This window comes from Rhinolophus hipposideros, assembly GCF_964194185.1.
Source record: "Rhinolophus hipposideros genome assembly, chromosome: 20".
Lineage (NCBI taxonomy): Eukaryota > Metazoa > Chordata > Mammalia > Chiroptera > Rhinolophidae > Rhinolophus > Rhinolophus hipposideros.
This window is the reverse complement of record NC_138066.1, coordinates 35,049,160-35,072,908: the sequence shown is the minus strand read 5'-3', so window position 1 is coordinate 35,072,908 and position 23,749 is coordinate 35,049,160. Positions and strand designations below refer to the sequence as shown.

The 23,749-nt window shown below is 52.5% G+C and overlaps 2 protein-coding genes across 10 annotated transcripts in view; one reads left to right on the top strand and one right to left on the bottom strand.

Annotated features, from left to right (window-relative positions):
* The window catches only part of MED24 (mediator complex subunit 24), a 29,985-nt gene extending 11,438 nt beyond the window's left edge, over window positions 1–18,547 (top strand). For 5 of the 9 annotated variants that reach the window (XM_081028870.1, XM_081028869.1, XM_081028874.1 and 2 more), the window contains 23 exons: window positions 4,452–4,490; window positions 4,832–4,905; window positions 5,268–5,500; window positions 7,123–7,234; window positions 7,365–7,515; window positions 7,808–7,921; window positions 8,415–8,462; window positions 8,887–8,969; window positions 9,249–9,335; window positions 9,967–10,078; window positions 10,575–10,717; window positions 11,233–11,270; window positions 11,704–11,786; window positions 12,159–12,337; window positions 12,456–12,555; window positions 12,849–13,024; window positions 14,852–15,116; window positions 15,518–15,699; window positions 15,847–15,937; window positions 16,272–16,371; window positions 17,262–17,342; window positions 17,664–17,812; window positions 17,999–18,547. In XM_081028870.1, coding sequence (XP_080884996.1) covers window positions 4,452–4,490; window positions 4,832–4,905; window positions 5,268–5,500; window positions 7,123–7,234; window positions 7,365–7,515; window positions 7,808–7,921; window positions 8,415–8,462; window positions 8,887–8,969; window positions 9,249–9,335; window positions 9,967–10,078; window positions 10,575–10,717; window positions 11,233–11,270; window positions 11,704–11,786; window positions 12,159–12,337; window positions 12,456–12,555; window positions 12,849–13,024; window positions 14,852–15,116; window positions 15,518–15,699; window positions 15,847–15,937; window positions 16,272–16,371; window positions 17,262–17,342; window positions 17,664–17,812; window positions 17,999–18,115 — 2,757 coding nt within the window. In that variant the 3' untranslated portion in view covers window positions 18,116–18,547. Of the gene's footprint in view, window positions 1–4,451; window positions 4,491–4,831; window positions 4,906–5,267; window positions 5,501–5,641; window positions 5,699–7,122; window positions 7,235–7,364; window positions 7,516–7,807; window positions 7,922–8,414; window positions 8,463–8,886; window positions 8,970–9,248; window positions 9,336–9,966; window positions 10,079–10,574; window positions 10,718–11,232; window positions 11,271–11,703; window positions 11,787–12,158; window positions 12,338–12,455; window positions 12,556–12,848; window positions 13,025–14,851; window positions 15,117–15,517; window positions 15,700–15,846; window positions 15,938–16,271; window positions 16,372–17,261; window positions 17,343–17,663; window positions 17,813–17,998 lie in introns of all 9 variants that reach the window. The other 4 variants (XM_081028876.1, XM_081028868.1, XM_081028871.1 and 1 more) reach the window with 1 other exon arrangement.
* Window positions 18,548–20,728: 2,181 nt separating this feature from the next.
* CSF3 (colony stimulating factor 3) lies at window positions 20,729–21,567 on the bottom strand (the record flags this gene model as incomplete). Its single annotated transcript, XM_081028554.1, has 3 exons — window positions 20,729–20,893; window positions 21,250–21,396; window positions 21,496–21,567. The coding sequence occupies 3 exons, from the start codon at window positions 21,565–21,567 to the stop codon at window positions 20,729–20,731; spliced, it is 384 nt and encodes a 127-aa protein (XP_080884680.1).
* Between the last annotated feature and the right edge of the window lie 2,182 nt (window positions 21,568–23,749).

Here is a 23,749-nt window from a genome sequence, read left to right as displayed (position 1 = left end):
TGTAGTTGTTTTATTTTTCAAAAATTTCTTGGCTGTTTTCAGGCATTTTTCTTTTCCAGACAAATTTCAGAATCAGTTTGTTGTTACTTTCAATCCTTGTGTTTTGATTGGAATTTCCTTGACTTTGTGAATTTGGGGAATTTGTGGATTAATTTTAGAAAAATTACTCTGGTTTTAGTTTAAAGAATGAATTGGAGGAGGGTAAGACAGAAGGCAAGGAGACCATTTAGTCTGGCGTATTTTTTTTATAAAGGACCAGATAGTAAATACTTTCTGCTTTGTATGCCATATGGTCTCTGTCTATTGTGGCATTATAGCATGAAAAGATATAGAAATATGTAAATAAATTGGAATGCCTGTGTTCTGATAAAACTTTTAATTACTTATAAAATCTGATGAGCCAGATTGGGCTTGCAAGCCATAGTTTTCCAACCTCTGATTTAGGCTATTGTAGTGATTCAGGTAAGAGATGATACTAGCATAGACCTGGGAAGTGGCAGCAGGAAAAAATGAATTCAAGAACAATTTAGGAAGTGACATTGAGAGAATTTGGTGATTAACTGGATGAGAGCCACAAGAGAGGAAGAAATCCAGGCCAAAGTCTAGGTTTCTGGTTTGGAGGACTAGATGATTGATAGGATTGTAAGGAACCAGTGAGAGTAGAGTAGAGCTGTTGTTAGGGTTGAGATGCAGATGATGGGTGGAGAGGACATGTTTGATTTTGGCCTTGTTACGTTTAAGGTGCCTGGTGGGCTAGCAAAGAGGAGGTACTCAGTAGGCAGTTGAATTCAGGAGAGGTCTAGACTAGAGCTTTTGATTTAGGAGTCATCAGATGATAATTGAAGCTATGGGCATGGGTGAGATTGCCCAGAGAGAGTGTGGAGAGAGAGAAAGGAAGTGAGTGACCCAAGCCATATTCCTGAGGAGCCAGTCACATTTAAGGAACACACACAGGAAAGGAATTTCATGTAGAAGTCTAAAAAGAAGGGATCAGCCAAGAGCGTAGAAAAGCAAGAAAGGGTGGCATCAAGAAAAGCCCAGGGAGGAAGGGAAGGACTGAAGAATGAGGAGGGGTTTCCTGGTGTTAGATTCTGCTGGGAGGTCAGTGAGATCAGAACTGAGACATGTCCGTGGGACTTAACAACGGGTTTGTTGATGAGCTTAACGAGAAGATTCATGCAGTGGGAAGGCCAGAAGTGATTAAAGTGGGTTGAATTGCAAATGGAAGGAAGGAAGGCAAAGACAATAAGTGTAGAGACCTCTTATGCCTTGAAGAGCAGGAGAGAGAAAGTGGTGGTTGATTGGAAACGTAGAGTCTGCAGAAAGTTCCTTTAAAAATAGATATGTAAACACTGATGGGAATGGCAAGAGGGAGAAAGAGGCTGGAGTAACAGTGAGAGAGAAATAAATACACATTAAAGACCTTTGTGACTTACAAAGTGCTAAGCAAAATTAGTAATTTATTCCTCTTTCACAGTTAAGAGGCTCTTTGGTCCAGTGCTGTGCGTGTAGAGGGCACTCAAGAGCAGTTGGGGTATTGAACATGAAGAGCAGAGGAGATTAGAGAACAGCTGCAGGGGCAGTGTGGGCTGGCCAGCTGTGCAGTGGGCCACACAGACGGTCTCCAGCCCTGGACTGGTGGTAGTTTAGAGCCTCTACGTTGATAGATGTATTAAGCCTGAAATAGGTTAAATCCTGCTGTGAAAAACAGTTCACCATGTGGAAAGTATTTTTAGGTCTCTAGAGTAGAAGTACTTTATTGATGCTGTTAGCAAAAATTGAACACAATTCTGAATTTGGAGACCATATAAACTCATTGTAACTAACGGCATCCCTTAGAACATACGGAATTGCGGAATTGTGGGTTTCTCTTCTGGTAGTTTGGGGTCAGTTTGTAGTGGGAACGTCCAGCTCCCCCTTCAGGTTGGTACCCAACAAGGTTCAGTTCTCTGCCAAGCTCTTGCTATGGGGACATCAGTTATAAATAAACAAACACTTGCCTGGAACGTTATGGTCATCCTGCCCAGGCAGGCTCCCAACTTTCTGATCACTGTCAGACACTAGCACTTGTCTCATAGTGTGTCCTGCTGAGAGGGGCACTAAACACTAATTGTGTATTTAAGTCCTCTGTGTGTTTTGCACCTGTTTACCCAAGAATATTAGTTAAAGATGTCTGAGCAGAGAGCAGTCTGTTCACATGATGGAGAAATTAGACGTGGAGGGCATTGCTGTACACATAAAGTTCACCATACGAAGGTCTTGGAGGCTGACTTAGCTTTCTTCTTAAATCTTTGGAAATTTCTATTCCTCTGGTGAAGACAACCCACCAGGCAGGTATCTTGACAGTTTCTGTCATTGTGTCCTGCTTTTTCATTTTGGTGTATTTTGCCACTGTTCCCCCCCTTTTTTTTACCCCCCCCACCACTCCAGTTTAAGCCGTCGTTTCTCAGTCTAGTTGTGTAGGACACAGCTCCCTGGCCCCTGCTGGTATTATGAGACTTGCGCTCCCCCCCCGGCTGAGGCAGTCGCTCGACCGGCGGCCACTCACAATGGCTCACAGCAGCTCTCACTGGCTTCCGGCCATTCATGCTGCTGCCGGCCACTCACGCAGCCGCCCACCCCAGCTCACGCCAAGCTCCGGCTGCCCACGGCAGCCCAGCTCCAGGGAGAGCTGTTGTTCACAATCTTAGCTGTGGAGGACACAGCTCATTGGCCTATGTGGGAATCGAACCAGTGACCTCGGCATTAGGAACGTGGTGTTCCAACCACCTGAGCGACCAGGCCAGCCCTTGCCACTGATTTTGAACATATGATTGTAACTATTTTCTATAGTATTACTCCTATTTTATCAGCATGCTAGAGTTATTATTTTTTAAATATGGCAACTTAAAAGACGTTGTTGGGTTTGTAAGACTTTGTAGGATTTGATTTCATTCGGGAGAAATTATGTCTTTTGAACTACATCTCTAATCTTATGGTGATGAATAGGTTTTACTAGTAGAAATTTATTTTAAGGTAAATAATTTTTTTTCAGAATGTTAGTTACTAGAATTCATTAACCCAAAACAATAGAAATGGAGGACCTACCTTCAGCTAGGCCCCGGACTAGGTTCTAGAGCAACAGATATAAATTCAACATTATTTCTGTTCTCAGAAATCTCACTCTTTAGGTGGAATTTCCCAAAACGTATTTTGGAAATACTAGTGAAATGAGATTCCTTGGTCAAGTAAGTTTGAAAAGGATTGCTTGCTTCATCAGTCGTAATCTTAGAGATTCTCATTGTCTACAGGTATATTGTGGTTCAGAAAAGTCCTGCAGGAAAGAGAGCTCTTTACTAAAAGAACCTTTACTTTGCAGAAAGCTCTTTATATTTATCCCAGAATTTCTCAAATTCACATCACACAGAAACTATGTGCATATGTGTGTGTGTAAAATTTCTTTTTAAAAATTTTAAAATTATTTTTAGTTGACGTTCAATATTATAAAATTTCTTAACATCTTCAAGAACCTTTGGAACAATATTATCCAATAGAACTTTCTACAGTGATAGAAATGATCTACCTTTATGCTGTCTGATACAGTCGCCACCAGCCACATGTGGCCATTGAACGCTTGAAATGTGGCCAGTATGACTAAGGAACTGAATTTTAAATTTCTTTTAAATTTAAACAGCCACATGTGGTTAGTGGTGTCTTTATGGGACAGTGCAGCTTTGGAAGCTACTTTGGGAAATACTGATCTAAAGGTGTGTTTTTTACTTATTCATTCTACAAACATTATCATCAAGTTTATGGGGGTCACTGAGTAAAAGTATTCTCGCCCTCAGGAAGCTCCTGGTTTGGTGGGGGCAGCAGGCACCCGCTGTGCAATGATGAGCATAAGGGGATTACTTGGAGCCCAGAGGAAGGATTTCAGCTTTGGGTGGGAGGTTGCGGTTGATTAGAGAAGGTATCCTAGAGGATAAGTCCTGAGAAATGAGTAAGAGTGTGTATAATGAAATTCACTGCCTATTTCAAGGTGCAGATACTACCTAGTCATTGCAGGAAATGTGTGCTTGTCCCCAGTTCTTGTTCAAATAAAATCACTCTTGATAGAAATTATAGAGGTAAAGGAACATAACCTAGCTCTTATCCATTCTTCTGCTCACTGGCAGTCAGTTAAACCTTGGGTGTAGTGAACAATGAGTGGCATGTGAACATGAAACATGGCACCTTGGGATACCCCCAAATCATCTTCTGAGTGCGTTTATGATGTCACTGGCGGTGAGTCTGATAGGAGCAGGAATGGGTACAATGTCTAGTGCTAGTGCCTTTCTTTTAATGGGTTGAGGAAGGCCACTGGAAGGGGTTGAGATTTTAGGAGAGCTGCAGCAACTTGAACTGTCAGTGTTTGTTTCTCTTAACTGGGGGACACTAATGGTCTGAACTTCATCTTTCTTCTTTCCCTCTAGATGGTGTCCTACTCCTCGGTCCTCACAGCTATCAGTAAGGTATGACCATAACTATTCACAAGCCAGGTGGGGGGCAGGGGGACAGAGATATGGTGGTGACAGGGAGCTCCACGTCCTTGACCTCTCTGATCATGTGACCACCGAGGCTGGCGGCAGCACACAAGGCCTCTGGCTGGCATTACTGCCTTCCATTGGAGGGAGGAGCATCTTGGGAAGTAGGGACTGGCAGTTAGGAGCCAATTTCCAATGTTCAAAGGATGCCAAGTGTGAAACCTGAGGTGGGAGGAAAGATGAGCAGGAATCCTGAATGTCCCATCTACCTTGTGTAAGACTGGGGCTTTACTGGGCATTCCGTAGCATCGCCAGTGTTCTTTCCACAGTTTGATGATTTTTCCCGGGACCTGTGTGTCCAGGCTTTGCTGGATATCATGGACATGTTTTGTGACCGACTGAGGTAATGGCAGGGGTGAGGGGCTCCCACCCCCCATCATTAGCTTAGTATAAAGGGGAAGCTGCATGAACATAGACTGAGCCCAACTCTGTGGGTTTCCACACTTCTTCCCACCTGTTCATCTGCACCGACCCATCCGCATCCTTTTCTACTTATTCCCTGAGAACAAAAATGCCTCTTAATGGATTTGGAATAGCTCATTTGAAATCTTGTCCAGTGGAAGGCAATGGGGCTGTCTTCCCCGTCTTTGCTAACTTCCCAGCTCTTCTCCTTAGTAGGGGCGTGCCAGGCACTTTGGGGAACATTGGTGTGGGTCAGATTTCAGCCATTGGAGCGGAGACTGATACTGCATCCTTTCCTGGTAGCTGTCACGGCAAAGCCGAGGAGTGTATCGGGCTGTGCCGGGCCCTTCTCAGCGCCCTCCACTGGCTGCTGCGCTGCACTGCAGCCTCTGCGGAGCGGCTGCAGGAGGGTCTGGAGGCTGGCACTCCAGCCGCCGGGGAGAAGCAGCTTGCCATGTGCCTACAGCGCCTGGATAAGACCCTCAGCAGCACCAAGAACCGTGCCCTACTCCACATCGCCAAACTAGAGGAGGCCTGTATGTCCCCTAGTTCCCCTGAGCCCCACCTGCCAGTGCTCCCATAGCTGGTTCTTTAATTGAGAGGGGAGAGGCAGGATGGCATCCCACTTTCCAGGAGGATCTGAAATCATCCCACTTCCTTTTTTTTCTCCCCATAAGCATTGCATACATCCCAGGGACTTGGGCAGGGTGGCACCCGAGCCAATCAACCAACAGGTATTTACTGAGCATTATTGTATGCCCAGCACTGTGCCAGGTGCTGGGGGCGGGGGGTTGGGGGGCTACCGAAGGAGCATGTGGCAGGGTCCCTGCCCTCAGCCAGCGTACATGCTAGTGGGGAGCAAGACTAGCATGTAATATACATGGAAGAAATTAAGAGGACAAGACAAGCACACCACCATTCTTGTGTTTTCTCCATGTTACTGATCATCTGAGAAACAAATGACTCCAGTGTTTGAGCATTGCCTAAAATGTCCCTTTAAACATTATACGTGTCTGCTGTCAGGCCTGCTGTGCCGTACACCTCTTCACTTAAGTGCAGATGTTAAATATTGGAACCCTCCAGAGCCTGAGATCAGACAGGTCACCTAATGGGAGGGAAGATTCTGCACATGGAGCCTGTGGCTTGGGGGACCTCCCAAGGCTCTCTCATTCTCCCATAATGAGAATGGTAGAATGGGTTACCCCCAGGTCTTCAGGACCTGGTTAAAGAACTTGTTTCAGCATTCGTATACTTAGTACCGCTCAAAATGTGTTCCATTGCCTATGAAAAATCCAGAAAGGTGACCACTGTGTAAAAATGGGCTGTGTTGACAGTTTCTTAACTATCTGGAGCACTTGACAAATGTTTATTGGCTGAAAAATGAATGAATATTTAACTTAATTTGAATGGATCTCAGGTCATATCTTTGTTTTTTCCCCCTATGCTACATGGAGGTTAATGGGCTAGTTGGTGCCATTATTCATCATTTGACCCTCTGGAATTGTAACTAGGATAAGTGATTTGTAATTAAGTGCTAAATCATTCGGTATAGACCATGAGTCAGGCATTTGGGAGGAGAGCTCAGTGGGCTGGACCAGTTGGGGAAGGTATGAAAGGCGCTGGGGCTTGAACAGAGACTTGAAGGACAGTGAGAGTTGGAGCGGTGAGGATGAGTAGGAGGGGCATTTCAGGAGTGAGAGCAGGTAGTGCCAAGGACCAGACAATGAGTGGATAAACACGGAAGGCTGTGTAGAGTCCAGCTTGACTGGGGTGGAGAGTGATGGCCACTTGGCAAGGCTGGCCCACTCCTGAAGTGACGTGTGGCTGCCTCCCTCTTCCAGTCACTGGACTCCACGCCCCGCTCCCGCCCCCGCCACTGCCTGTGTTAGGACATACCTAGTCTCTAAAGTCAGCTGCACGCATCCCCTAGAAGTCAGGCCTCTGGGAATGGGGTTTAGGGGCTCCACTGTTGGTATGTACCCTCCTTCTGGAAACAGTGCATGCTGCCCCCAGGCCCCCAGCCTCCTTGTCACCCTCAGGGGAAGCCTCCCTGCGTGGTTTTGTGGGCCCAGGGGGCACCAAAGACCAGGAGTTTGGGGCCAGTCTCTCCCTCTCCTCTGTTTCCCATCATGTTCCTGCATTTCCTTTTCTCTGCTAGCCTCCTGGACAGCCATTGAGCATTCTCTCTTGAAGCTTGGAGAGACCCTGGCCAATCTCAGCAACGCCCAACTCCGGAGCCAGGCTGAGCAATGTGGCACACTCATTAGGAGGTACCCAACTCCCGGGGAGAGGTGAAAGGTCATGGGTAGGGGTGGGATGACGTAGCACCTGGCCCTGACCATTCTCTGCAAACTCTTCCTAGCTCACCAAACACTGTCCCCTGTGTATCTGTCCCCTCAGCATCCCCACCATGCTGTCTGTGCATTCTGAGCAGCCGCACAAAACTGGCTTCCCTACAGTCCACGCACTGGTCCTGCTCGAGGGCACCATGAACCTGACGGGGGAGACGCAGCCCCTGGTGGAACAGCTGATGATGGTGAAACGCATGCAGGTGGGAGGGCCAGAGTTGCTTCTCTGTCTTCAAGGTGGCTGGCCGCTTGGGGGCAGGAGGGAGGATTCTGCGGGTCCTTCTGAGAGAAATAGCGTTTCTCCTGTTCGTAGTGGAAAGTGGATGCTCGTCCTGCATGGTTCTGCCATCTCACCTGACGTCCCTGGTCCTCACGTTAGAGTAGGGAAGTACCTGTGCTTTGTAGTCTTGGGCCCAGCCTGGTCCCCAGGAGCCTGCAGAAGATGAAAGGGGGATGGGGCCCCCTCTTATGCCTCACCCTTGGATCTTCCCACAGCATATCCCCACCCCCCTTTTTGTCCTGGAGATCTGGAAAGCTTGCCTTGTGGGGCTCATCGAGTCTCCTGAGGGCACAGAGGAGCTCAAGTGGACAGCTTTCACCTTCCTCAAGGTACCTGGGACATGGAAGCAGCAAAGAGCCATGGAATGGTTCTCAGGAAAAGCAACAATATCCTGGACCTTGGCCCCATGTTTCTCCCCACTGGCGTCATGCCCAGCCTGCCAGATCCCCTAGCACGAGTTCCCATTGATTATTTTCTCTAAAAGTTCCAGGGCCATGCTTAGCCCACTTGGCAGGGCTCTGCTGTTTCTTAGCACACAGGTGCTGTTCAGCTCAGCTGTCAGCCAGATTGGTGCAGGGCAGTTAAGGGAGCCAGGGAAGTGGGACCTGGTCTTGAAGCGGGGTCCCTATGTCCTGTAGGCTGAGGGCACCAGGTGCTTGGGTACCCGTCAGCTTCCTGATTTGGTTCCAATAATGGTTTCACTTCCGGGACAAGCGTGTTCCTATCTCTCTGCCCAGAACAGGCGGTTGGAGGGGATGTCATTAGTTCTAGGTGAATGAGAAGAACTCATGCTTTCTGTTTTTCCCCTGCGTCACCCTCTAGATTCCACAGGTTTTGGTGAAATTGAAGAAATACTCTCATGGGGACAAGGTGAGTTGAAGAAATGAGATGGGAGCGGCATGGGAGTGGGTGAATTCTTGTTTCTGCCCTGGAGAAACAAGGGCAAGGGAAGGGTCACGTAGGCCCTAGCCAGGCAGTAGTGCAAGTTTGTGCCTGGGGGAGGGAAGTGTGTGTGGACCTGAACATCTACTGGCATCACACGCGTTCAGTCTCCAGACAGGAGGCAGCCAGGCTGCTCCGGAGTCAGGGTTGTCTGAGGTGGTCAGGGCCAGCGTGGCCATATAGGGAGCAGTGATGCCTCCTACTTGTGAGTCTAGTGACTGGAAGCCAGCGGGTGGGCACGGCCAACTTGTGGGCTTTTATATCCTGAAGAGTGTCCTTGTGAGCCTGCATTGCAGGCTGTGGGTGGGGAGGGGAACCGAGAAGCCAAATGGCAGTTTCTGGCCACTTACAGGACTTCACCGAGGACGTCAACTGTGCTTTTGAGTTCCTGCTGAAGCTTACCCCCTTGCTGGACAAAGCTGACCAGCGCAGCAAGTACGAACTCCCCTGCTCTCCCTTCTCACTCTGCCGGAAGGGGTTCTGGGCTTTTCTACTGGTCTTCTGTCTCCTCGTTCACTCCCCTTGGCAGGAGCAGGCGGCAACCGCCCGCTAGTTCCGAGTGCCTAAGCCCCTCTGCCCTCTCTACCTTCCCTCCCGCACTCCGAAGCTTCTTTATCCGGAAGGAGGGAGGATACTGGGCTGGGACCCACTGCTCCTGCCCCTCAAGAATCCCTGATCTGTGCCCTGTCCCCTCATCATCTTTTTCCCTCACAGCTGTGACTTTACAGACTTCCTACTCCAAGAATGTAGGAAGCAGGGGCTGTTGTCTGAAGCCAGTGTGAACAACCTTATGGCCAAGCGGTAAGTGTGAGCTCCCTTGCGCCAGTCCAAGGACTGGGGCTCAGTTCCCGGGCTCCCATAACTGCCCTCCACTAATCTGATTGACAACTGAACGGTACCCATGTGCTAAGAAACAGCAGAGGCCTGCCAAGTGGGCTAAACATGGCCCTGGCACTTTTAGAGAAAAGAATCGATGGGAACTTGTACTGGGGGATCTGGCAGGCTGTCATGCCCTCCCTCTCACATCCAGACTAGGCTGCTGGGTGTCTTTCCCCTCCTGTGTAGTTTGGGTTGCGGATGGCTGGGACCAGGCCAAGGATTACCAGGACCAGACACTGATTTCTGCAGACCAGGGTTTTGCCCTCTTAGGTGCTACGCTTTAAGTCTCGGCCTCCTTTGTGATCAAAGGCAAAATCCTAAATCTTCCTTCAATCTTAAATGAACTTTCAAAGTACAGTAGATGTAATGACCAATGACAAATTGAAGCAATTGCAATATTGGATACACTTTCATAAGCGTCACCTGACACCAAAGCTTCTTATGTGCTTCCTACCTTCTCTGTGCCTCTGCTCTTCGGGCTAGACTAGGGAGTGTGTCAGGAATTTATCTCGACTCCTCTACTTTTCTCTTGGCTGACTGTTTATGGCCACAGTGCAGCAGACCGGGAGCATGCACCCCAGCCCAAATCAGGAGAAAATGCCAACATCCAGCCCAATCCTGGGCTGATCCTCCGAGCGGAGCCCACTGTCACCAATATCCTCAAGGTGAGTGTACCCTTCCCTTGCCACCAGGGTCATCTCTTCCCTCCTTCCAGTTTTCCCTCTACTTCCAGATACATAAACAGAGGCCATACACCTCTCTTCTGGCTTTTATATATAGTTGCTTTGGAAGTAGAGAAAGGGGGAAGGCAAGGGAAGCCACCACTGAAAACGTTTCCACCGAGCATCACTTGGGAGCCAGGCACTGCAGTAGGTGCTTTCATTTCGGTCGTCTCATGAGGAACGTGGGCAATCTCACAGTACTGACCTTGCCCGCTGCAGCCCCACCTCCATCATCCCAGTTAAGTTGATAGGGAGGGATTGGAGAGCAAGGCTAGATTTTAGGAACTGTTTTCTAGATTGGAATCAGAGAGATGTAGATTACATTGCAAGTAATGGTGTGCCTATGGGATGGAGACATACAGAGAGAAAGACTGTGGCTAGGCTGTATCTGGGGGGTCTTCAGTGTTCTTCAGGGTTTGATTTCCTGTCGTGTCCCCAGACGATGGATGCAGACCACTCCAAGTCCCCGGAGGGGCTGCTGGGAGTCCTGGGCCACATGCTCTCTGGGAAGAGTCTGGACTTGTTGCTGGCTGCAGCCGCCGCCACTGGGAAGCTTAAGTCCTTCGCTCGGAAATTCATCAAGTAAGGAAGGCTGAGCTCCTGACAAGGGCTGGGGGTGCATGTCTGAAGGAGGAGGTAGCAGGATAGGGGTGAGGCCCTGGGGCGCCCAGGCTAAGGCAGACCATCCCAGCTGGAGACCCTGGAGGAAGGACCAGTTCTTTGGCATTTTATTCTCTACAACTGAGGATGATGTGGAGGTGTTTGAGGAGGTAATTAGGCGTTGAACAGTTGGCGTGGAAGGATTTCCATGTGTTATTAATCAGGAGCTCTCAAATTCTGTAGACTTTTCTTTGGTTGATCTGGAATTTGATATATAGAACATTGTTCTATTCAGCAAGCCATTCTCTAGGTCTTGGACATTTTAAAAAATAGATAAGAGTTCTTTTTTTCTGTCGCAATGGTGTTCATTTTAAGTTTCACCTGTAATTCGCAGTCTAGTGACTGTCTCTTTGAGTGGATGTAGCGCCCCCCCCGCCCCCCAGCTGTTGCTCAGCCCATGTCCTGGGTGGCGTAACCCGTCTCCATTCCTTCCACAGTTTGAATGAATTCACGACACATGGCAGTGAAGAAAGCAGTAAGTCAACACTGAGAATCCCCAGGTCCACTTGGCACTGAAAGGGCTGTGGAGAGAGAGCTCCGGGGAGGGAAAAGGAGGCCTTTATTCATCCTAGGAGGCCCTGTTCTCCCCCAGCGATGACTGATGAAGCTTTCGGGGAGGCTGGAAAGAAGGGTAGTGCTGGGAAAAGGATGCTTCCGCAACCACCCCTTTGTCTCTCTGGCTCCCCCTTATGATTTGGCTGGGTATGGTGGGGAAGGAGGGGATAAGCAATCCAAGGAAGGGATGATGTTCCAGTTAAGACTCAAGAAAAGGATTCTGAGCCTCAGAGCTTTGAAGGAGCCACTTGGTCCCTGACCTTCCTTGAAGTGAGTCCTGATTCCCTCCTGACGCAGGCAAGGTCTTTGGGCCCCTGCCTGAGCTGAGGGGTCAGCCTTCTCATCCTTCACAGCCAAAGCAGCCTCAGTTCGAGCCTTGCTCTTTGACATCTCCTTCCTCATGCTGTGCCACGTGGCCCAGACCTATGGCTCAGAGGTGAGTGAGAGGAGAGCAGGTGGGATTAGGGACATAAAGTGGGTGGGGCAAAGGGGAAGGAAACCACCCATAGCTCTCCTACCGTACTGGCTACTCGTCCCCCTCCCCCATCAGTCTCCCAAGCCCATTAGTTCTGCTGGCTGCAGAAATCAGGTGCCCACTCTGAGAAGTCAGTAGATACCCGCCATCACATCCCTAATCTTCAGTGCCACATTCACACCGACCACTAGGTGGCAGCGTAGCCCTCGTCTTTCTCTACACCGGTTTGTTCCCAGTTCTGGCCAGGAAGGGAGAAAGCTGCAGGGCAGGAAACTGAGGTGCAGGTTGCCTCGCCCTCCCCACCCAGCTGGTGACTCTCCCTTCCTTTCTCAGGTGATTCTGTCCGAGTCAAGCACAGGAGCGGAGGTGCCCTTCTTTGAGACCTGGATACAGACCTGCATGCCTGAGGAGGGCAAAATCCTGAACCCTGACCACCCCTGCTTTCGGCCCGACTCTACCAAAGTGGAGTCCTTAGTGGCCCTGCTCAACAACTCCTCGGAGATGAAGCTGGTGTCAGTGGCCTGGGCACCCACTGCAAGGGTGGCGGTGGGGGCAGCGCCAAGTCCCTCTCCCTCAGCCCATCCGACGCTCCCCTGTGGTGATTTTTCTCCCCTCCCCATCCCCTCATAGGCAGATGAATTGGCACGAAGCCTGTCTCAGCATTTCAGCGGCCATCTTGGAAATCCTCAATGCTTGGGAGAATGGGGTACTGGCCTTCGAGTCCATCCAGGTAGCCCACCCTTTCAGCAGCCTTCTCTTCCCTGGGATACAGAGCCAGTCTTTGATAGCTTGTTATATTTTGTAAGAACAAGAAGACCCTTAATGCAGGAGCTCACGTTTGGATGTCAATCCTCCTTGTAATCATAGTCTTAACTACTCCTCCCACCCAGGTAACTTTGGGAAAAATCAAACATGGACTCCCAGGACTCCACCTGGTGCACTTAGCTACCCGCAGAGGCTGGGGAAAGTGGTAGCCAGAGAAGGGGACCCAGTGGCCCTAGTCACCCTTTTCCCCTCTCTCAGAAAATCACAGATAATATCAAGGGAAAGGTATGCAGTCTGGCGGTGTGTGCCGTGGCTTGGCTTGTGGCCCACGTGCGGATGCTGGGGTTGGACGAGCGTGAGAAGTCGCTGCAGATGATCCGCCAGCTGGCAGGGCCACTGTACAGTGAGAACACCCTGCAGTTCTACAATGAGAGGTCAGTAACCCGGCCCCTCCCTTCTGGAATGCTGTAGGTCTGTGTGAGAAGTCAGCACCTCCCGTCACCAATATCCCCCTCTTCTCTTACCTTCCCAAACACGGTGCTCACTTCCTTATTCACGGGTTCACTCCCTGACTCAGGAACATTCTGTGTGTGTCTCTGTGCCAGGCTTGTTCTAATTCAGCACCTGCTGTGTCTCAGAAATACAGACCCAAACAGCTATGATTCCTGCCCTGAGAGAGGTCAAGTTCTGGAGAACTAGCTTGCCAGAAGAACAGCGATTGTCTTAGCAGTGTCACTGTCTAGGAACTGTGAGCCCATCTGTAGATTTTAGAGGCCTTGGGCCTGCCCAGTCCCTGACCCCCTGCCTGGCTATCTTTGATGACGTTTTTCTGCCTTGGCTTTTCAGGGCCTTGGAGGACCTCACTTCAGTGATGTTGGTTCATTCACCCACCCAATAAGCTTTTTTTTCTTTTTCTCTTTTTTCTAATTGTAAAAAACACATAAAATCTAACATCTTAACCATTTTTAAGTGTATAGTTCAGTAGTGTTAAGTATATTCACACTGTTAGGAAACAGATCTCTAGAATTTTCATATTGTAAATCTGAAACTCTGTACCCAATAAGCAACAACTCCCCCTCCCCCTGGCTTCTTGTAACATCATTCTACTTTCTATGAATTTGATTACTTTAGGTACCCTATGTAGGTGTAATCATATAGTATTTGTCTTTCTGTGAGGGGCATATTTCACTTAGCATAATGTCCCCAAGGTTCATCCATGTTGTGGCACATGGCAGAATTTCCTTCCTTTTTAAGGCTGAATAATATGCCATTATGTGTATATGCCATATTTTGCTTATCCATTCGTCGGTCGATGGACACTTGGGTGTCTACCTCTTAACTGTTGGGAATAGTGCCGCTATGAGCATGGGCATGAACCAACTGATAAATCGTGAGTAGCGACTAATGAGTAGGCGTCAGGATGTCTTAGAGGGGAGAAGTGGAAAATGGAGCTGAAGTGAGGTTGGGGAGGACCTGGGAGATCCCATCTCCTGTTTGTCCCTTGCCTGCTTTCTTCCCTCATCATCCTCCCCGCCACAAGTAATGGAGGGTTTGCTCTGACATCAGCCATGCTAAGCATCCTGACTCCTACCTGAGGGAGGAATAGTGGGAAATCTGTGCCTCCATAATGCAGGTAGAAAAAGTGGCTCAGAAAGTCATAGTGACTCACCCAGCATTCCAGAAACAATCAGCGCTCAGACCCAGGTCTGTATTCACAGTCAAAGACACTTCATGAGAAAATTCCTGGATATACACTTACGTTTGCCCAGCTACCAAGGGCCGGGAAGAGTCCTGTGGGGCAGCCCTTGGGCCCCTGTCCTGGAAGTAACAGTTTACTTTGGGAGGAAGCCAAGACTGGGCGGGATCCCCCTGAAGCACTCGGCCCAGAGGGAAGTGATTGTATTTATTTCTGCCAGAGGATTGGCAGGGCCAGGCCTGGGGGATGGGGGAAGCTGGAGAGAGAAAATGTGAATATGTTGTTGGAATAACCTGGGGGAGGAGAGCCACCCCTCCTCCCCCAATAGGCTTAGTGCCCAGCAGGTGAGAGTCCTTCCAGGAGCAGGACTGGTAGGGTCAGCTCTGCTAGGGGTTTGCAACTTCCTCTTGTCGTCGTCTCCCTCAGCGTAGAATGGGGTTAATTCCCCAGGAATATTTCCGTAACCCAAGTCGTGGGAAAAGTCTGGGCTGGGCTTTTCTTTCCCTCCCCACCCTGGTTCCTGAAGCCGGTGCTGCTTGAGCCTCGGGTCCTTCCCTCCCCCCAGGGTGGTGATCATGAGCTCTATCCTGGAGCATATGTGTGCCGACGTGCTGCAGCAGACAGCCACACAGATCAAGTTCCCATCCACGGGTATGGACACGATGCCCTACTGGAACCTGCTGCCCCCTAAGCGACCCATCAGGGAGGTGCTGACGGACATATTTGCCAAGGTGCTGGAGAAGGGATGGGTGGACAGTCGCTCCATCCACATCTTCGACACCCTTCTGCACATGGGAGGCGTCTACTGGTTCTGCAACAACCTGATTAAGGTAGTTGGGGTGGGGTGGGTGTAGGCCAGATACATGGGCTGGGGGAGCAGGTTTCCTCAGGCTCCAGGTGACATTTGAGAAAATACCTGACAGGACCAAACTCGGTCCCATCCTCTGACTTCCCCACACCCAGCTTGGTCAGCCTGGCCTCTGTCAGAGGCTTCTTAAATGCTGCGAGAAGATTCCTTGGAATACAGAGGCTGGTCCTCTCCTGGAGCGTGCTCCTGGACTCTGAGGGGAAGCTGTCTCTCAGGTAGCTCTGACCAGAGGCAGAAGGAGGGACGGAGCAGCGGCTGGAGCTCCCCGTGCCCTCCCAGGGAGATGGGCTGGAGTGGCAGGAATGTCAGAGCCCCACGTTCGGGGCCCTCAGCTCCTAAACACCCCCTCACCTGCCCATCTAGGAGCTCTTAAAGGAGACACGGAAGGAGCACACGCTGCGGGCAGTGGAGCTGCTCTATTCCATCTTCTGTCTGGACATGCAGCAGGTGACGCTGGTTCTGCTGGGCCACATCCTGCCTGGCCTGCTCACTGACTCCTCCAAGTGGCACAGCCTCATGGACCCCCCTGGCACTGCTCTCGCCAAGTAGGAGTCTCTGCAGAGCCTCAAATCCCCACAGTCCTGAGGCGGGCGGTGGGGAGGCCCTGGCAGATGGGGCCAGATCACCATGGGCACAGCGACCCCCTTGGAAGCCCCTCTAATTTTACCTCTTTTCCCGGAACCTTTTGCCAGGTTAGCCGTCTGGTGTGCCCTGAGTTCCTATTCCTCGCATAAGGGACAGGCGTCTGCCCGCCAAAAGAAGCGACACCGTGAAGACATTGAGGTAGGGGACCCCTCTGTTCTCTTGTTCAGCAGACGTTTCCTGCGCCTCTTCTGGTAAGAGGCGCCTTCCCAGGCAAAGGCAGCGAGGCCCGCTCCCTGCCCGCGGGCAGCCTGGTGAGCACACGTCTGCAGGCGTATGTGAGCGGGTCTCACTAGGATTGTTGGAGGGGCTGAGGAGAGGGACACGCAGAGGGAAGATGGCCCTGCTGGAGGTGGCTGACTGAGGCCTGTGTGGACGTGGTCTTCCCCTTCTGACCTGAGCTCCAGTCCTGTTGCCCAATAACGGGAAATTGGGGGATCCAGGAGTGGGTAATAGTGAGTCTCCTGCCCTCCAGGATTATATCAGCCTTTTCCCCTTGGACGACATGCAGCCTTCGAAGCTGATGCGACTGCTGAGCTCCAATGAGGAAGAGGCCAACATCCTTTCCAGTCCCAGTAAGTGGCCGGCTGGCGGGCAACTTCCTTCCCTGCTGAGTGTTCTGCGCTGCTCCCCGACTGCAGCCATCTTTGCTGGCTGGTCAGAGACGGGGTGGCAAGTGTTTGTCCCATGTTGTCCCCTAGGGGCTGCTGTTCAGTTTCCTAACCCCAGAGAGACCAAAGGTTGCTGTGGGTCTCCCCCTAAGGGTTGAAGTTCTTCTGCCCGGATCCACTCCCAGCCTGGGGCACCACTGTCCCTTCCCCACCCTTTACTTACCACAAGGTGGAGGGAATAACAAGCTACCCAAGTGAGTTCACAGCCTTGGGCAAAGTCTGTGCTGTTGACTCACCAGCTCTGCCTTTCCTTGCCCTGAAACAGGCCCTGAGGCCTGGGCTGGGACCCAGGGCTGCTCCCACTCTTCCTGTCTGAAGAGCACCCCTCCCCAACCTGACCTCCCTAGCTGTCATGACCTCTCCTTGCTACGGACTCCTTCTGTGGCACTTAGTTTTTCCTATTTCTAAGAGATTTCTCCTGGGCCTGGAAGTTTCTGGGGCCTTTTAGGGACTAGGGAACCAGCTCTGCATTTGAACAGAGGAGAGATGCTGGGTCTGCCACCTACCAACCCTACGACCTTTGGCTACTTAGCAAATCTGAGTCTTGGTTTCTTGTCTGTAAGATGGAAATGTGAGGATTAAGCAGCTTAGTCCCCGTTCAGCTCCCAGATCAGCACTTGGAGCCTGGTGGTGCTCACCAATGTTAGTTCTTGTGTCCCATCTCCTTACGGGGTTCTCCGTATTTGAGGCCCCTCTGTGTACCCTCCGTGCCCGATGGGTGAGGTCTTCCCCGGGAAAGGCGGTTTGGAGGCCTGAAGCCACTTCCTCAGTGTTGCCTCCACGTGTCTCCACAGCTGACCGGTCCATGAGCAGCTCCTTATCGGCCTCGCAGCTGCACACCGTTAACATGAGAGACCCCCTGAACCGAGTCCTGGGTGAGTCCTCCCTCCCCGCTCCTGAGACGGGGCTGAGGCCTCGTCACCTGGAAGGGGCCTCCTGGTGCCTTCCGCCCCGGCCACATTCCCCCCACCCCCGCGTCCTCCATCTCCCCTACTTACTAGCTCTCCTGTCTCCCAGGCTCCCGTTTAGTGCCTCTCCTGACTCGCCCCGATTTTCCGTTTCCACTTTTTACATCCCCAGTTTGGAGGGCACTCTTAGCACGTCTTTCGGTTCCCTTTCTGGTCCCCTTCTCCCAGAGTCTAATCTCTTCTCAGACCCTTCTCAGGGAATTCTTCCTTCTCCCCGATCCCGCACAGCCAACCTGTTCCTGCTCATCTCCTCCATCCTGGGCTCTCGCACCGCCGGCCCCCACACCCAGTTTGTGCAGTGGTTCATGGAGGAGTGTGTGGACTGCCTAGAGCAGGGCAGCCGAGGCAGTATCCTGCAGTTCATGCCCTTCACCACCGTGAGTACTTCCTCTCGGGGCAGGGGCTGGCCCCACCTTCTAGGTCACATGGGGTCAGCAAGTCTCAGCAGAGCCTGGGGTTCAGTGCCTAGCACTCAGAGTGGGGGGGGGGCTCTTTCCTCCCGAGACATTGCACCCAGCATGAGGTAGCTCCAGTGAGCAGCTGTCTGTCTGTCTGTCTGGTAGGTATCGGAATTGGTAAAGGTGTCAGCCATGTCCAGCCCCAAGGTGGTTCTGGCCATCACGGACCTCAGCCTGCCCCTGGGCCGCCAAGTGGCTGCCAAAGCCATTGCTGCACTCTGACGGGCTTGGAGGGGCCGCAGGGGCCCTCTGGGAGGGTCCCAGTCCTAGGCGCCTCGAAAGGGAACAGTGAAGAAAGATGAGACATCATTGCTCATATCCACATGACGTAAGAGCCTTTTGTGAGTTTCCAGGTCTTTCCCGTCTCCCTGACTTCTGACCTTTTGAATGTCTCCCGGTCTCGTTCTTTCATAACTTCTTGTCCCCACTGCCCGTACCTGAAGAGAGTGAGCCACCTGATTCCTCCGCTCTGGGCAATGTCACCACACCACACTCCCTCCCGCGCCCTGCCCCCTTCCAAGAGTAGATGTACCTCTGAGGAGCTTTGTAGGTGCCGAGTATGTGTATGTATATATGTATATTGTTATTTTGTAATACACGAGGGACGCTCCCCTCAGCTCACTTGTAAATAAAGATCCTGTCTCTCCCTTGGTAAGTGCTGTCAGTGCTGTGTCCGATAGCGTGGGAACGGTGTCTTCCTGGAATCCTGTGTGCTGTGGCTGGGGAGAGACTCGGCCAGCAGTTGAGAGGGGCAGAGGTGTGTACAGGAGGCCTGGCTACAGGGTTCGGGTTTTCAGGGGCAAGGAGGGTGATGGGAGCAGTGTCCTTTCCTCAGACCCTGGCTGTGTGATAATGAGTCAACACCAGCCTGCTGCCTACTCCTGACCCCCAAAGCCAGACTTACTCTGCAAAGGGTGAGGTTTTGGCAAAGGGCCCCACGGGGTGGGGGTAGGCTGTCCTGTTCTTCTTGGCCCAGCCCCACCCAGAGTCTTCCTAGCCCAGAGATTGATCTGTCCCCCAGAAGAGCGCTGGGGGGAGCAGGGGCAGGAGCTCCGTTTAACCCTGCCATGCCTGCTCCCACATCTCTAAGCCTGATTTCTTCAGGACCGCCCCGGGAGGGAGGACCCTGAGCCGCACAGCTGGGAACTCCAGCCTGCCTCAGCCAGACCCTGCTTTCCAGGGAGCCACATGGGGAAGGGAAGTGACGTGATGAGCATGGGGAAGACTTGAAGGGCCGCTGGGGACCGGCTGGCTGGCTGGGCTCCCCGGGTCTGGTGGAGGCACCTGGGAACCACAGGTACATCCTGAGTTGAGGGCACAGGGGTGTGTCTCGAATGTGTGGTGTGAGCAGCCCCTGTGTAGGCGCCACTTCTCACCCGCTCCGCAGCTGTGAGCTCAGCCAAGTGCTGAGACAAGCAGAGTGACGGGCTGACGTGAGACTGCTCCCTGCCAGATCAGAGGCAGAGCTGGGTGAGGGAGAGAAGTGCAGAGCCTGGAATTTGAGTTGCGACTCAAGTTGTCCCCTTGACTCGGCGTCTCCCTAATCTGTACAAGGCACTTCCTAATGCATTCTTTGTGGGCATGTGTGAGCAGGGATGGGCTAGTTCATGGAAGGTGGTGCCCTGCCCAGCCTGTGCAGCTCTCCCCGCTACCCCACACACCCTCTCCTCTCTGGTATGGTTCTCCTCTGCCTTCCATCTTCCCCACTAAGCTGTGGCTCCGTGAGGGCAGGACATGCCTGCCTTGCAACTGCCATGTCCCTAGCACTTAGCCCAGTGTGTGCACAGAGTAGGTGCAAGATAAATGCACGCTAAAGGAATGAATGTTGATGAGCCAGAGGACTGCCCCCTTCCTCCCTGTACCTCCTCTTCCCCTCCCTCTGCCCTTGACCGTTGTTCAGCTCCCCGCCCTCCAATCCCTGGCCAGGCACCAGCTGGACTCAAGAAAGAGGAAGGACATTTATTGGAGGTAAACACTTTATTATCATGAAGTTTGGCTACAACGAGAAAGTGGGGGCAAAGGTGGAGAGTGAACAGTTGAGCTTCTCACACACTCCGTCACATAATCTCCCAGCATCTTTTCCTGCCCACATTCCCCGTTAAGCAAGGCAGGTACATGACCGTCTGCCCAATCTGCCCAGCCCTAAAAGGAGTCAGAGTCCTGACTGGGGCGGGGAGAAGGGGAAGGACAGGCGTCACTAGCATGTGGGTGTCTCTATAGGGCATCCAGTAAAAGGAGATGTCAGTGATGCCTGGGCTCCCCATGGGTGTCAAAACACCAGAAAAAAATCTTACAACGAAAAACTAGATTCCCCAACAAACTTGTGGGACCCCAGGGTCAAGCCTCCCAGCTTTGGGTGTCCCTGCTGGGCTTCATGCCCGTGGGGAGGGGATGTAGGGGAAGCAAGGCCTGGCCAACCTGGCACGTGTGCGCCAAGCTGACGCCAGAGCGAAGGAGAGATACGAAGACCCAGCTGGGGAACACTGTTGTTTAAATATTAAACAGGGCTGTATTGTCTCCCACGTAGGAGACTTCCTGATGCTTCCAAGGGCCCCAAGCTGGGTACCCTCAGGGTCGGGGGTTCACTGCATCTCTTCCCAGTGCCCACCAGTTACAGGAATTAATACTTGGTATTTACCTACCTACCTCCCAGTCCAGGGGACAGGAAGACAGGAGCTTTCCTCCTTGCTACAGGCAGGAGAATGAAACTTGGAGGTGGAGGGAACGACCCAGGAGGCTGGGGCTCCTTTCCACTCTTCCCTGTCTTTAAATAATAGGTTTAAATAAGCATAAATATTAAATAGAGAGAAATACGTGCAATAGGGAGGGTTTTGCTCAGGGTTCGGCAAGGTAGCGCAGAACACGGCACGCCAGCTCCAGGAAGTTCTGTAAGTTGGAGGCAACCAGGACACCTCCTGCCCGGCGCTGGAAGGCCGAGGTGAAGGTTGGCATGGTGCCCTGGGTGGCCTGCCTGGCAGGGGCCATTCCCAGGTCTTCCATCTGTGGGGGGAAGGAGCAGCGATCAGGCCCTGCTGAGTGGCCCTACCACAGATGAGGAAATGCAATGGGCTGATGGGCTGTGGAAGCTCACGGGGTTAACAGAGTCAGGACTTGAACCCAGGTCTGTTTTGAGGTCCAGTGATCTGGCTCCTGCCCTCAACTAGGAGTAGGGGAGGGCCAGCAGCAGGAGGGTCCTGGGATGGGGTGGTAGCTCCCTGCATACAGCCCCCACCCTGCCCCTGAGAATGCTCCCACCAATCCCTAAAGAACTTCTGGGACCCCCAGGCTTGCAGCAGGACCTTTAGGGACCCACTCAGTCTAGGCCCCTCACACTTGCTGCTCCCAATGAGGCTCACCTGCTGCCATATGTTGGTGGCAAGGTCGGTGATGTCCAGTTGCAGCATGTCCAGGGTGGGCGCTAAGTCTGGGGAGATCCCTGCCAGGGCCTGCAGGAGGCCCTGGTACAGGGAGAGTCCACTGTGGAGTTGTCTCAGGCAGCCCGCCTGGGGGACAGAGTAGGAGAGTTAGGGGTACTGCCTGCCACACTCCTCTCAGGGCTCCGTCCCTCCCCCTACCCGCCCTCCTCCTCTCCAGACACTTACCAGCTGCAGAGCCTGGCTGGAGCAGCTGCTCATGGGAGCCTGTGTGATGCCCAGAGAGTGCCCGAGTAGCATCAGCTCCTCAGGGTGGCACAGCTTGTGGGTGGCACACTGGGGACGGGAAGAATGCTGAGTGCAGGGACTTGGTAGGACCAGCAGGCTCCTCCCCATGTCTCCGAGGTCTTCCCCTCCCTGCGAGTCCTGCCAGGCTTCTCAGCCCCATTCCGCCTCCCCATCCAGCCCAGCTGGCCCCGCCCAGCATTGTCCCCCCAGTTTCTTCCCAGCCTTCCACTGCTTGGCTTCTAATCTGCTTTCTTCCATTTCCCTGTGTCTCTCCTCTCCCATGTTCCTTCCTGATGTTGTCTTCCCCATGCTTTCCTGCCCTTCCCTCAACTCTCCCCTCTGAGTCCTCTTTCCTCTGCACCCCCCCCCCCACACACAGCATGTGTCCCCTCCCTGTCTGCCGCTGTCACTCACCAGCCTCTCCTGCAGCAGCACATCGTCAGCCTGGATCTTCCTCACTTGCTCTAAGCACTTGAGCAGGAAGCTCGGGGGCAGGTGCCCGGCCGGGCCCAGGGGGCTGGCTTCTTGCACCGTCCAGAGCGCACTGTGCCAGAGCAGCAGCTGCAGGGCTGGGAGCAGACTGTGGCTCAGGAGACATGCTCTCCACTCCCACCTGGGTCCCTTTCTGGGGGCTTAGGGACCCCCAGCCTCTTGGCTACTGCAGACTCCCTCCCACGCCCTGGCAGGCAGCTCTCATCCTGGGTCAAGACACTCACCTATCAGCTTCATGGGGCTCTGGGCAGCAGGCTCAGCTGAGGGTCTGGTGGGTCTGCTGGCTCAGGGCTGTGTCAGGGCCCAGCTCGAGCGGGCCTTTATAAATAAGCCCATGGAGTCCTGGGAGGAAATTACCTGGTGCTGAGACTAAGGCTTAGTAATAACTTCCCAGGATTTATGCAAATTTGTTGTCCAGGACAATGCAGGGGGGTTGAGACAAAAAGCTGTTTGCGAAAGTTTTGTGAAATTGTGGAATCTCTGATTATTCTTTGACGTCTTGCCCCCCTCAAGCTCCCTTCCTCCCCTAAGCCCCACCCAGGCCTGAATTGCCCCAGGGTGTTTGAACAGAACCGCTGAACAAAGGCTGAGCCACTGATAAAACCCTGGAGGCTGGAGTCTTGTCAGACTGATCTGGGAGAGGCAGGCCTCCAGGTGGCCCCTCGTCCCTTCCCTGGCAGATCTGTGGCAGCCCCCTTTGCCACTCTTCTTTGGGATGGTCAAGCCATCTGCTCCCTTGGCCCCCGAATTCTGAGAGGGAAGAAGCTAGTTGCGCCCATTCCTACCCCTCACATTCCCGGCAGGCTGCCTTCCTGAGTCCCCTCCCAAGGGACCAGGGGCCTGAGATAAAGACATTAGAGTCTTGCCTCCTGTCCCCACCCCACACTTCGATGGGCATCATCCCAGGCTCCTGTGCGAAGTGGTTAGTTGGGAACTCCCCAGTCCCCCCATGACTCATCTTTTAAGCCCCCAGAATCCTGGCAGAGACCAGAAGAAACCGGATGTCTGTCCTGAATGAAGCAAGACCCTTGGAGGCTCTTGGCTCACCTGACCTTGCCCTTCCTCCTCCTCCCGCACCGCCCCTTCCCCAATAGTGTCCCAGGGCTTTGGAGGTGGGGGTCTGGGACACGGGACTTCCCAGGCCAGGTTCACTGCCAGCCAGAATGTATGTGTTGCCCTGAAGCGGAGAAGGGCTGGGGGTGAGAAAGAAGAAACTTCTCTGGCTTTGAATCCTAGAACCATGCAGTGCTGGCACTGGAAGGGACCTTGGAGACTGTTCCAACCCTGTGAACTGGGCCAGAGAGGAAAGTGCCTCCTTGTCCAAGGTCATGGGTAGCAAAGTCAGAGTTACAACCCAGGCCTCTGCCTCGGGCTGGGGAGTTTTCCACAGGCCATGGAGCCTGCCTAGGGCAGTCTGACTGACCACACCCGAGGCTGTCCCTTTCTGTCCCAATTCACCCCAAAGGTGCCAAAAAGGCATCCTCTAATGAGTGGGTGTGTCTGACTGGAGAGACCATCTCTGGGGCGGGGGTGCCCCCTGGTGGCCACAGCTGGCAGGTAATTCACCTGCTGATAGGTTCACATCCTGCTTCTGGTCCGCTGTCCTGTACCTTGATGGCATTGGCCCCCAGTGCACTGATTGAGCCCAGCTCTGGGCCCAGCTCCAGAGTAGAAGGCTGGGTTTAACAGAACTGTGGAGGAC